The sequence below is a fragment of the Sphaeramia orbicularis genome, chromosome 13 (genome assembly GCF_902148855.1).
Source record: "Sphaeramia orbicularis chromosome 13, fSphaOr1.1, whole genome shotgun sequence".
Taxonomy (NCBI): domain Eukaryota; kingdom Metazoa; phylum Chordata; class Actinopteri; order Kurtiformes; family Apogonidae; genus Sphaeramia; species Sphaeramia orbicularis.
This window is the reverse complement of record NC_043969.1, coordinates 40,625,015-40,638,828: the sequence shown is the minus strand read 5'-3', so window position 1 is coordinate 40,638,828 and position 13,814 is coordinate 40,625,015. Positions and strand designations below refer to the sequence as shown.

At 38.1% G+C, this 13,814-nt stretch overlaps 1 protein-coding gene across 1 annotated transcript in view; it reads left to right on the top strand.

Annotated features, from left to right (window-relative positions):
• Positions 1-13,814, top strand: part of cntn5 (contactin 5) — a 513,272-nt gene that overhangs the window by 486,916 nt on the left and 12,542 nt on the right. Inside the window, exons 19-22 of the mRNA XM_030151777.1 lie at positions 2,450-2,684; positions 2,782-2,891; positions 7,265-7,451; positions 7,605-7,717. Of these exons, the coding sequence (XP_030007637.1) occupies positions 2,450-2,684; positions 2,782-2,891; positions 7,265-7,451; positions 7,605-7,717 (645 nt within the window). The remainder of the gene's footprint in view (positions 1-2,449; positions 2,685-2,781; positions 2,892-7,264; positions 7,452-7,604; positions 7,718-13,814) is intronic.

Sequence of the window (13,814 nt, the reverse complement as noted above, 5' to 3'; positions counted from 1 at the left end):
TTTTTACACTAAAACAAAGACACAAATTTGGAGTTGTCATTATTTATAGGTTATTATGTTATTATTTTTCTGGTCCGGCCCACTGCAGATCAAATTTAGCTGAATGTGGCCCCTGAACTAAAATGAGTGTGACACCCCTGGTATAGACATTAACTGATGAGCTAATGTTATTTAACCTGCACTTGCTGTTTTTGCAGTGCAGTCTTTTTTTATTTTATTTGTGAAGAACTGAGGTCACTGTTGTGAAAAATTGAAGCACTTGTATAAAATGACACCTTTACCTCCAGCGGGGTACAAGAACCGGCCACCCATCAATAAATCTGTCAGTTTACAACAGTATCACAGGACAGTGCTGAGACGCTCCACTGAGACGCAGCGTCCTCCTTTTCGGTCCTCAGTTCCTGTTTTTTCGGGGTTGTTTTAGCTCTGTCCTATTTCTTCGGGTTTCTGCTAAATGCTTTTGGAAATAAATCAGGGCTACGTGAGTGATCAATGGAGATGGATATTAAAAGAGACGGAGCAGGAATGTTGGCCCTTTTTGGCAGTCGAAGCATGCGAGCCCACGGTAGTTCTGCCTCTCCAATCATCTGTGGAGAGTTGTCAGAGGCTGGACGGCCATGGTGGGCAGGGTTATTAAGCAGGATGAATGACTAAACAGTCTCCGCAGCTTCATTCAGCCGTCTCATTATAGTCGACGGAGAGCAACGGCGGTGGCGGCGGCGGCGGCTTTTTCTGCAGGAGCCACTGGGAAGAGCCATTAGCGATGCCCCCACCGTCACCATCACGGAGCCCAGCAGGCCCCGCGATTTCCATCCGCAAGACTTAGCTCACTTTTATCAGCCCTGTCACACTTTATTCACACTGAGCTGACGCCATTTAAATTCCCAGAACCGCGACTGTTTCTAGACTAAGCTAATTTGTTCCTGCTGTTTTTTTTTATAAAGACCTATATTCCTTGGCATGTCTTTTAAAGCTTTGCCAGCTCTGATAATAACTTTGATAGGAGCTAATTCATTTCCACTGATCATCCTTGTAATTAGGCAGTCATGGTGATTGGTCGCCGTTGAATCAAACGCAAACTACATCTGTGTCACCGCCGTGTCCCCCGTAGACTGGATGGCTCATTTGGATGATCCCTTCAGGGCACAATATTGCTTTGAAGCGTATGCAAATCAGCATATTAAAGCAGCGGCGGCGGCGGCAACGGACTTGTTGCCAAAAACAGGTGTACAGGTGTTTGTCAATTATTAAATTTAGCCAAAGATTTAATCCCCGTAGCTGGCGTTTTAATTAAATTCGAGCTCACTTAATAAATTGCCATTTGATTTGATTAAGCGTGGAGCAGCTGTGGAAGACAGTCCCCCCCAGTTTCACCACTTCAGGCAAACCGTAGATAAGCTTTGTGAAGCCACAACACAAAACCGGTGCCCCCCCCCTCCAAAAAAAAATCCAACCCCCCTTTGTCACACAGTCGGAAGATAAATGGCAACATAATGAGTACAGCGGAACCAGATATGATTTGTTTCCATTACTCAACACTGGCTGCATCTTTATTAACACTGACAGACAGTTGCAGTAAATGGGTAGTGAATTGAAAACTGGTCAGATGAAAATACCTTCAAGGGGAAATTTATGATTGGAATTGTTTTGTCACCAAGAGCTGTTTATTTGCAGTGTTGTACAAGATACTTCCAAACTGTAATACATTACAAATCACTTGTTACTGTTATTTAAAGGGGTCATATTGTTGGCTTCCTGATAAAACCTGCTAAGTGACATTTTTGGTTGGGAATAAAAACCTATCTCCCCTATTATAGCTTCAAATTTCAGTCTCCTGTGAAAGTTGTTTACATTCCATCATAAGTACCAACATTTAAAGAATAGATATTTTTTGTCGTATTTCAAAGTTTCCTGTTATATAAACAGTTTTTTGTTTCTCCTGTAAAATTTGCCAAAAGTCATATAGCAGGTTGTATCGGGAAGCCGACGATATTTCCTTATAGTGGATGATGTTTTTGGGCTGTTGTCTTTTTTTTTCTTATAGTGGATATTTTTGGGGGCTGTTCTCATTTTTTTTTCTTATAGTGGATAATTTTTTGGGCTGCTCTCTTTTTTTTCTTATAGTGGATAATTTTTTGGGCTGCTCTCTTTTTTTTCTTATAGTGGATAATTTTTTGGACTGTTCTCTTTTTTTTCTTATAGTGGATAATTCTGGGGGCTGTTGTCTTTTTATTCGTATAGTGGATAATTTTTTGGGCTGTTCTCTTTTTTTTTCTAGTAATGGATAATTTTTTGGGCTGTTGCACCCCTGGGCCACCGTACTTTGGTCCACTGCAGCTGTTTTAAAGTGCTTTACAAATAAAGTTGGATTGGATAAACCAGGTCGCTGTGTCTCATTGAATGTTACTCTTGAATGAATAACTGTGTCTTCGTCTTCTGATCGTTCCAGCCTGTTTCTGAGGAGTTCCAGAATGGCGAAGGTTTTGGGTATATCGTTGCGTTTCGCGCCAACGGAACCCGAGGCTGGAAAGAGAAGATGGTGACGTCGGCCGACTCTACAACGTACAAGTACAGAGACGAGACCTTCCCTCCCCTGACCCCCTTCGAAGTTAAAGTCGGCGTCTATAACAACAAGGGAGACGGGCCATTCAGTAAAGTCGTCGTCATCCACTCGGCTGAAGGCGGTGAGTTAGCGTTAGCGGCTATATGGCTGTACGCCTGCAATCACTTTTAGCATCTTAAAAGTTTTGTATTTGCTGTTTCTTTAATATTTTTTGACAGAACCGAGGGAACCACCGTCTGATGTGAAAGCGTACAGTATTTCCTCTTCAGAAATAAGGGTCATTTGGAAACCGCCCAATCCTGGTCCTGGAAAACCAAGAGGATATGAGGTTTATGGACATTTTATATACAATATAGGGTCATTCCATGGCAATTCAACCAATGGTCCCCACATGACCCCCTCAGAAAATTCTGAAAAAATTCACACTTCTTCGCATACCAGAGAAACAAATACATCCAAAATTTTAATGTCATATCTGTAATAGTTTAGGAGATACAACCCTTTGAAAATTAATGTTTTTTTTTATTTTGCAAATTTGCTTTTGGGCCAACTTTGAGGAGCTATATCTCCTTAGGTCTTCCATCCACACTGCTGAAACTTACTGTCTGGGGTGAAATCCCACTGAAAAGACCATATTTTGCATCAAAATAATTGTAGGTGCCTTCATGTTTGGTTCATGAGGCCTTGAAATCAGGCCAAAAGGCTAATTCTTCCAAAGGTCCTCTCTCTTCAGGCTTGCACTGTGCCAGAATGGATGAATGTACAGACCTCTTTTTTTTGCATGGATTCTCATGGTCAAGATGCAGCAATATACTGCAAAAAGACTACATTTCAATGAAAAGTGTTGCTGTGAGGCAATGAATAAAATGGGTCGATTTCAGTTTTTCACAAAAATACTCTTTATTTGAGCACCCAAATTACCATGTGGCCAGTTAATGAACATTTTGGAAGTTTTACCATGTCTTCATATATGTTTCAAATTTTAGCCTTGGGATAGAACTGGTTCTTTTTTTAATTTTTTTTTTTTTTTACTGCATGACTATATTTTCTTCAAATTGTATACAAACATAGGTGTAAATGGCATTTTTAACAGTGTAACAGCATTGATTATTGCACAAGTTATGATAATACTTGAGATATTTGAACTAGGGTTTGGAACCTCATGATGGTTCAGATAGAATAATTATAGATTTCCCAGAACTGGCTCAGGTTGATGCCTGTAGTAGAGACTTCTCGGAAATTGGATGGAGCTGGTCAGTTGACCCAATTTCACCAGGGTCAGTGACATAAATGGAGCAAAGATTTCCCTGAAACAAATCACCCTTGTAATTATGCAGTCACAGTGATTAATCGCCGTTGAATGAAACTACATCTACATCGGTACTGTTTTGGTGTGTAGAGTACATTACTCATTTGGACAATCCCTTAAATTCCTGTTAAATATTTTGTAACTGAAATTAAAAGTAAAAGGTTTAAATAACACAGCACTACATAAAAACTTCAGTGAATAATTCAATGTGAACTGTAAGTTAAATTACAGGTAAAATAAGCTTCATTCTGGGTTTTATTTTTTTATTTTTTTATTCATTTTATGCAGTTAATGGTTTTTAGTCCTAAAGAATAAAACAGCTTTATACAATATGTGACCTTTATCAAATAATATTGACTTTTTTGAGCTTCAATAAACCAAGGTTTTCCTCATAATACTGAAAAAAGTTAAATTAACACCAAAACTAAGCTTATCATTTCCTAAAAGTGAAATAGACATAAAAGGTATTTGTAAAATGAAATGAAACTAAACTGAAAAACTGAATGTGATTCTAAAAAAACAACTCACAAACGGTAATATAGTAGCCTGCTACTTTGAGACTAATTCATATTTATAAAGTATTATTAATACAATTATTATTATTAGACTAATTCTCCTTTACTATTTTGTCTGGGCCCTCTTAATTCATAAAAAAAAAAAAAAAAAATCCAAGATGTGTCATCAGTAGACTTATATCAGAATGTTACTGGATATAACTGAATAACCCAACAGCCAATCAGAGCAGCAGTCAAACAGACACAAATGGTTGTGATTGGCTGAACCTAATCCAGAGTGAGGCTAAAGCAAATGCCTGGATCAATATACAAATGAGGGACTTTTTGAGTTCCCTCTACAGGGTAACATAGTCCACAGGTATAGTTGACAATTTTTCAGACCTAAAATCAACATAACCATAACACCACATTGCATTTTTACCGAAACATTCTTCTAAATATTATATATACAATTGAGTAAAATGGAAATTGAAAGTTATTTATAAAGATATTGTAGTAACACAGTTGACAGAAAAGGGCGATAAATACACACTTGACTTGCACACTATATTAAATAACTAAGAAAGAGGAGTTTTCTTCAGGAGGAAGTGACATCATGCGGAGCAGGTCATGTGATTAGGAATTTACACACTTCCTTCAGAGGTGTTTTTGTAATGTAATGTAACTTAGTTGAAAGGGATTTCTCGGACACAGATAGAATTTGTTATTTTCCGTATAAAATTTGATATATTGCCAAAAACGAAATGTCTGTCATGATTATCTCAACTTAATAAAAAAAAAAAACACAATCAAAACTATTTTTGAATAAGTTCATTTTATTATTGTTTAGCTCATTAGAAGGTGATTGTTATTAAATGTGGTTATTTAGTTGACATTTTAGTATATCTAGTCATTTATTAATCATTTATGAATAAGTGATTGTTTTCATAATTAAATAATTATGGAATTTTTAAAGACATGATCATAACATAAAAATCATTATTATTATCTTTTTTTTTTTTAACTTCTAATGAAGATGTATGCAAGATATATCCCATGGACTTCAAAAGTACCTTAATTATATATTGACTCATGATATAAGATAAGATAAGATAAGATAAGATAAGATAGGTTTTACTTGTTTTACTTTAGGGGTCATAAAAAGCCCTACTTTAGTCTCAAGTGGGTCAGATCAGTAAAATACTACCATAAAAACCTACAAATAATGACAATTCCAAATTTTTCCTTTGTTTAAATGTAAAAAAAAAAAAAAAAAAAAAAAGGGAAATTAAAAAATGAAAATGTGTAAATTTACAAACTACCCTTTCACAAAAAATATGAAAAACTAGAAATGTGTTAAGAGAAGTAAGTGAAATTTTACTAATATTCTGCCAGTGACTAAAATATTTTGTAAATTTGCAGATCCATTGTGATCTGTAAGTCATAATGCACATTTACAAATGATAAGCAGAGGCAAAATATAGTTGAAATTACACTTATTTTTCTTCATAAATTTCAGTTTTTTAATGGTTGTTCATGCCACTCACATTTTTAAAAGGACAGTTTATAGATGCAAATGTTTCCATAATGTAATCTTACTTTTTTCACTATAAAACACATTGAAATTTTTGGAGTTGGCATTATTGATATATTATTATGGTATTAATTCACTGGTTCGGCCCACTTCAGATCATATTGGGGTGAATGTGGCCCCTGAACTAAAATGAGTTTGACACCCCTGATCTATAGCGTCTACCCGAAGGTAGCAATTCATATTTGGAAAACAACACATGAAATATACAACACAACCTGTAAGTCAGTAGTTATTTGTTGTAGCAAAAACATAGCGTATCAAAAATCTATAGAAAATATCCAATAGTTAATTTAACCCTTTCATGTATACTGCTCACTACAGTGGACACTTACTCTACAGCTGTTCTCTTGTATATTCATGGATTTTTTATTTTATTTATTTATTTATTTACACATATCTTTATTAAAGTTTTAAGACATTACCTATCGTTTCTGACATGAATTGGTAACACTGTGTAGATCTCCCCTGAGTGTAATAGTTATAGTTTTCACGCAATTATCAGTAAATGCATGTTTCTTCGCTTCAAAAATTAAATGCATGGTGTCCAGCTGAGTGGACATTTTTGCAACTTCATGAAAAATAGGTTCCTAAGAATTTTTTTAAATTATTATTACAATTTTTTTTTAAAAATGTATTATTATTATTATTTTTTTTTTTATTTTTTTTTTTTTTTAACTTTTTTAAAAATTTATTTATTTTTCATAAGAAAATTTTCAATCGCATTGTTTTTTTCATGCCTAAAGAGGAATAAAAACACTCAGGAAAAAAAAATCTTGATTAAGGTTCTCATAATTCGTGCATGAAAGGGTTAAACAGGAAAACTAATGTTAACTTTTGCAGTTTAAACGAATTTCATGGCCACTGAAGTCTGGCTTACAAGGTGTACCTGAATGCACCATGAAGTCCATTGTTGTGTTTGGCCTCTGGTAAAAAAGAAATCTGATGAATAGAAGCAGCAGTAGTGGGGAATGACACCAAAATACAGTAGAAACTAACACATTTTTTTTTTTTTTTTTTTAAATCTATGACTATTTGTGTACAAACATTTAGTGTTTCGCCTGAGGTGTGGATACCCTAATGAGAATGACTCACCAAAACAAACCCAACACAAAGAAATAGAGTTGAGAGTTGTTTTCCTGTAAAAAAAAAAAAAAAAATGTCAGAGATGGTATCCAGCGAAACCAAGAGACTACATAAAAAATGGATTCAGACGCATTAATATGCAGTATGTGTCATTTTGGACAAGCCTGTACCCTCATGCATGAGCACAAGGTCTTATTTGTTTTATTAATTCCCGTGCACAGGTCAGCTACTGGAAAGACATGGAGCAGGAAGAGTCTGGAACCAAACAAAGAACTCAGAAAAACGAAACATCCATGGTGCTGACAGGACTAGAGAGTAACAGTGTGTACCACGTCACAGTAAAAGGCTTCAACAGCATCGGCCAGGGTCCTGCCAGCGCCGCCGTCACTGCACGGACCAGGAAAGCCCGTGAGTACAGCGCCGACACTAATCACGGAATACTATATATGGAATAGAGGCTACCTGTTAAGTTCGCTCTAAATCCCCTCGTAAAAAGTGAAGTAATTGACCCAGTTGGTTTCAAAGTCTGCGTGAACCCTGACTGTGACGCTCTTTCTTTAGCTCCCACTCAGCCTCCCACCAACCTCATGTGGATTCAAGAGGGCAACAACGTGTCTTTAAGCTGGAATCCGGTGAAGGCGAAAGAAAATGAATCGGATGTCATCGGGTACATGGTAAAGAGCGAGTGTTATCTGTTTACAGGGTGGGGAAGCAAAATTTACAATGAGCATTTAGTTGTTTTTTCTCAGCAGGCACTACGTCAATTGTTTTGAAACCAAACATATATTGATGTCATAATCATACCTAACACTATTATCCATACCTTTTCAGAAACTTTTGCCCATATGAGTAATCAGGAAAGCAAACGTCAAAGAGTGTGTGATTTGCTGAATGCACTCGTCACACCAAAGGAGATTTCAAAAATAGTTGGAGTGTCCATAAAGACTGTTTATAATGGAAAGAAGAGAATGACTATGAGCAAAACTATTAGGAGAAAGTCTGGAAGATACTATTAAAGAAGAATGGGAGAAGTTGTCACCCGAATATTTGAGGAACATTTGCACAAGTTTCAGGAAGCGTGTGAAGGCAGTTATTGAGAAAGAAGGAGGACACATAGAATAAAAACATTTTCTATGATGTCAATTTTCTTGTGGCAAATAAATTCTCATGACTTTCAATGAACTAATTGGTCATACACTGTCTTTCAATCCCTGCCTCAAAATATTGTACATTTTGCTTCCCCACCCTGTAGTTTTAATTTATTACAATTTTAATTTTATATATCTAATATTTGGAATCAATCTTCTCTTTTAAAGTTTTGGAAAAGGTTCGTTAAGCATCTTTGTGTTATTTATGCGATAACTTATATGCATTTTTTAAATCGGATTTAATATTTTTTGTTTGTTTTTTGTGTTGACATAGTAGGTTAAAGTGAAAAAATAAAAGGCAGTTGAGATAGATGAAGTTGTGTTGAAAAAAAACGACACCAAACATGGGTATAGTGTGTGTGTGTGTGGGGGGGGTGTTATATTTCTGACCATATTTTTGTCATTCTTTGTCCTTTTTCAAAACGGAAAAAACTGTCCAAATTTTGTGATTCTAATCCACAGATTGCATTAACATTACACGTAAGGGTGAGAATGACCCCCACCTGAATCAGATGCAGAAACCATGAGACTGGGGGGGGGGGGAGAAAACTCCTATGTAAAGATCTGCTTTTATGTCAAATATTTGAGTATACAGGGTGGGGAAGCAAAATTTACAATGAACATTTAGTTGTTTTTTCTCAGCAGGCACAACGTCAGTTGTTTTGAAACCAAACATATACTGATGTCATAATCATACCTAACACTATTATCCATACCTTTTCAGAAACTTTTGCCCATATGAGTAATCAGGAAAGCAAACGTCAAAGAGTGTGTGATTTGCTGAATGCACTCGTCACACCAAAGGAGATTTCAAAAATAGTTGGAGTGTCCATAAAGACTGTTTATAATGGAAAGAACAGAATGACTATGAGCAAAACTATTACCAGAAAGTCTGGAAGATACTATTAAAGAAGAATGGGAGAAGTTGTCACCCGAATATTTGAGGAACACTTGCGCAAGTTTCAGGAAGCGTGTGAAGGCAGTTATTGAGAAAGAAGGAGGACACATAGAATAAAAACATTTTCTATTATGTACATTTTCCTGTGGCAAATAAATTCTCATGACTTTCAATAAACTAATTGGTCATACACTGTCTTTCAATCCCTGCCTCAAAGTATTGTAAATTTTGCTTCCCCACCCTGTAAAGTCATGACATGAAACTGCAGAATTCTATCATGTACATCAGGGGGGTCCAACTCATTTGGGTTCAGGGGCCATATTTAGCCCAATTTGAGCTCATGCGGGCCTGTTGAGTCGCATTATGTAATAAATTCCCATTATGTAATAAAAGTTCAAAATGTTTATGTTTATGTTTATGTTTACGCATTTGGCAGACGCTTTTTTCCAAAGCGACTTACAGGGGAAAACCAATTAAATCACTCAATCAATCAAATTTGATTTATATAGCGCCAGATCACAAAAAAGTTATCTCTTGACATTTTATATATAGAGTTGGTCAAAACCAGACTCTAAGTCAATTCTACAGAAACCCAACAGAATCCTCCAGGAGCAAACACTTGTGACTGGTGACAGTGGCGAGGAAAAACTTCCCTTTAACAGGCAGAAACCTCGAGCAGACCCAGACTCCTGGAGGATGGCCGTCTGCCTTGACCAGTTGGGGTTAAAGAGAGAGAGTAGAGAAGGGGAAAAAGAGAGAGCGATAGAGATAGGGACTGGGGGAGAGGGGGAGAAGGGGGGAATAGGGGGAGACACATGGAGGCGGTTGAGGATAAGTGAGTGGTGATGATGAGGGCAGGGAAGAGGCCGGACCACCGCAGCAGGTCCAGAGATAATCGTGAAAGAATCTGTGGTTGTCCTGGGAAAAACCTTATTAGAATATTTAAAATGGAATGTTTGAAAGTGCTAGGACAGGAGGTGCTCTCGGAAGAGCTGGGTCTTCAGGAGCTTCTTGAAGATAGGCAGGGATGACTCTGTTCTTGTAGCACTTGGTAGAGCGTTCCACCAACGTGGAACGACCCATGAAAAGAGCCTGGATTGTCTTGTACAAGGTCTGGGGACCACCAGACTACGTTCCCCAGACGAGCGGAGTGGTCGTGGGGCGACATAAGCTTTTATTAGTGCACCTAAGTAGACAGGAGCAGACCCACGGAGAATTTTGTAGGCTAGGATTAAAGATTTGAATTTGATGCGGGCAGCTATGGGTAGCCAGTGTAACTCAATGAGTAAGGGGGTGACATGTGCCCTTTTAGGCTGATTGAAGACCAGACGCGCTGCTGCATTCTGGACCATCTGTAGTGGTTTGACAACACAAGCTGGGAGGCCCGTTAGAAGAGCATTGCAGTAGTCAAGACGGGAGATAACCATAGTCTGCACCAGGAGCTGGGTGGCCTGTTCGGTTAGGTATGGCCTGATCTTTCTTAGGTTGAACAGAGTGAAACGGCATGATCGGGTGACAGAGGCAACGTGATCCGTGAAGGTCAACTGATTATCAATCATGACTCCCAAGTTACGTACTACACTGGTAGGAGCCAGAGGTATGGAGTCAATAGTGATGGAGATGTCCTGCTGTATGGTTGGCTTAGCTGGGAAGACCAGCAGTTCAGTTTTGGACAGGTTCAGCTGAAGGTGATGGGCTTTCATCCATGCAGATATGTCAGAGAGACAATCTGAGATCCGCACTGAGACTGTGGAGTCATCAGGTGGGAATGCCAGATAGAGCTGGGTATCATCAGCATAGCAATGATATGAGAAGCCGTGTGAATGGATGATCTGACCGAGTGAGGTGGTGTGTATGGCAAAAAGGAGGGGGCCCAACACAGAGCCTTGGGGGACCCCCGTGGTGAGGCGGTGAACTGCTGATGTTAGCCCTAGCCAGGACACACTGAAGGACCGACCAGTAAGGTAAGATTGAAACCAGGAGTGTGCGTGGCCTGTGATGCCCATGTTCCAGAGTATGGATAACAGGATATCATGATTGACAGTGTCAAATGCTGCTGATAAGTCCAGTAGAATGAGTACTGAAGACTTGGCTGCTGCTCTAGCCTCTTTCAAGGCTTCTGTCACAGACAACAGAGCTGTTTCAGTGGAGTGGCCAATTTTGAAGCCAGATTGGTTGATGTCAAGGAGGTTATTTTGGGAGAGGAATTCTGTGACCTGTTTGAAAACAGCCCTTTCGATGATCTTAGAAAGGTATGGGAGGAGGGAAGGTTTTTTGAGTAGTGGTGTTACCTGCACTTGTTTAAATACTGTAGGAAATGTTCCTGAAGTCAGTGAAGCATTAATCACATGTGTGATTGGTGCTGTGATAGTAGGGGCAACAGACTGTAAGAGGTTGGATGGAATAGGGTCCAACAGGCATGTTGTAGGACGGCTAGAGGAAAGGAGTTTAGACACCTCGTTCTCTGTGAGGGGAGTAAATGAGGGGAATGACGCAGTTGGGCTTTTATCAGTTGAGTTAGTAGTAGCCATAGTCAGGGGAGAAGAAGCAGTGTGTGATGATGATGATGTTGAAGAAGGAGGCGTGCAGTCTATGGGTGGATCAGTGAACTGACTGCTGATAGTAGACACTTTATTCATGAAAAATGAAGCAAAATTGTCTGCTGTCAGATTAGTAGTGGGCGGTGGAGGTGGAGGGTTGAGTAGTGTTTTAAAGGTTGAGAATAGTTTCTTGGTGTCGGTGGCAGAATGAATTTTGTTATTATAGTAAGCCTTCTTCGCAGCAGTGACACTGGAAAATGTAATAAGAATGTCACGTCATTTTGTAATAAAGCCGCATTATGTAATAAACTACGTCAACGCATTATGTAGTAAATTTTTTCACATTATGTAGTAAGTTATTACAGTTTGAGAAATTTATTACAAAATGCACTTGACACATTTTTATTAAAAAAAAAAAAAAAATGTAATAACGTGGTTCATTACGTAATAACAATCCAAATTAATATAATTTCAGAGCAATTTAGAAGAAATTAGTCACAGGAGCTACAGGTAATATAATCAGAACTTTAACCACACAGTTTAAAGATGAATTTAGCACATTACGTTTTCCTGAAAATAAAATGTGTCAAGTGCATTTTGTAATACATTTCTCAAATTGTAATAACTTACTACATAATGCGAAAAAAATGTACTACATAATGCATTGAGGTAGTTTATTACAAAATGCGTATTGGAATTTCAGTGTGTGTATAAATACTTTTTGAACATTTTGAACACAATTTCAACAATACCACGATAATAATGATAACCATGATAATTTTGGTCACAATAACCGTGATATGAAATTTTCATATCGTTACATTCCTAATGTTCATGCTGCGGCAAATACCACACAATTAGTGGTTCGGATTTGGGTTGGGTTTGGGTTAGGGGAATCTTATCTAAGATGCACGGGCACATAAATCCAAGCCATTCTCCTTCCTTCAATAAATAAAACAAAGGTTCTGAAAAAGAAGAAAATTATAAAATTGATAAAACCCTCATTCAAAACTCTCCAAAGTAAGACCTTCAGATGAGTATGTTTTTAGCCGTAAGACGGATAGACCAAGGGAGATTGAGGAGCTAAGGTGGGGGTTGGAGTTTGGGTCAGGTTGGGTTAGGGGTGGAGGGTTAGGATTAGGAATAAAGGTTAGGGTTAGGGATAAGGGTTAGGGTTAGGAATGGGGTCAGGAAAAAGGGTTAAAGTTATGGATAAAGGTTCGGGTTAGGAATGAAGATTAGGCTTAGGAAAAAAGGTTAGGGTTAGGAATAGGGGTTACGATTAGGGATAAGGGTTAGGGATAAGGGTTTTGGCTAGGAATAAAGGTTAGGGTTAGGAATGGGGTCAGGAAAAAGGGTTAAGGTTATGGATAAAGGTTCGGGTTAGGAATGAAGATTAGGCTTAGGAAAAAAGGTTAGGGTTAGGAATAGGGGTTACGATTAGGGATAAGGGTTAGGGATAAGGGTTTTGATTAGGAATAAAGGTTAGGGTTAGGAATGAAGGTTAGGGTTAGGAATAAAGGTTAGGGTTAGGGATAAGGGTTTTGGCTAGGGATAAAGGTTAGGGTTAAGAATGAAGGTTAGGGTTAGGAATAGGGTTATGGATAAGGGTTTGGGTTAGGAATAAAGGTTAGCGTTAGGAATGGGGTCAGGAAAAAGGGTTAAGGTTATGGATAAAGGTTTGGGTTAGGAAAAAAGGTTAGGGTTAGGAATAGGGGTTACGATTAGGGATAAGGGTTAGGGATAAGGGTTTTGATTAGGAATAAAGGTTAGGGTTAGGAATGAAGGTTAGGGTTAGGAATAAAGGTTAGGGTTAGGGCTAAGGGTTTTGGCTAGGGATAAAGGTTAGGGTTAAGAATGAAGGTTAGGGTTAGGAATAGGGTTATGGATAAGGGTTTGGGTTAGGAATAAAGGTTAGCGTTAGGAATGGGGTCAGGAAAAAGGGTTAAGGTTATGGATAAAGGTTTGGGTTAGGAAAAAAGGTTAGGGTTAGGAATAGGGGTTATGATTAGGGATTAGGGTTAGGGATAAGGGTTTTGATTAGGAATAAAGGTTAGGGTTAGGAATGGGGTCAGGAAAAAGGGTTAAGGTTATGGATAAAGGTTTGGGTTAGGAATGAAGATTAGGCTTAGGAAAAAAGGTTAGGGTTAGGAATAGGGGTTACGATTAGGGATAAGGGTTAGGG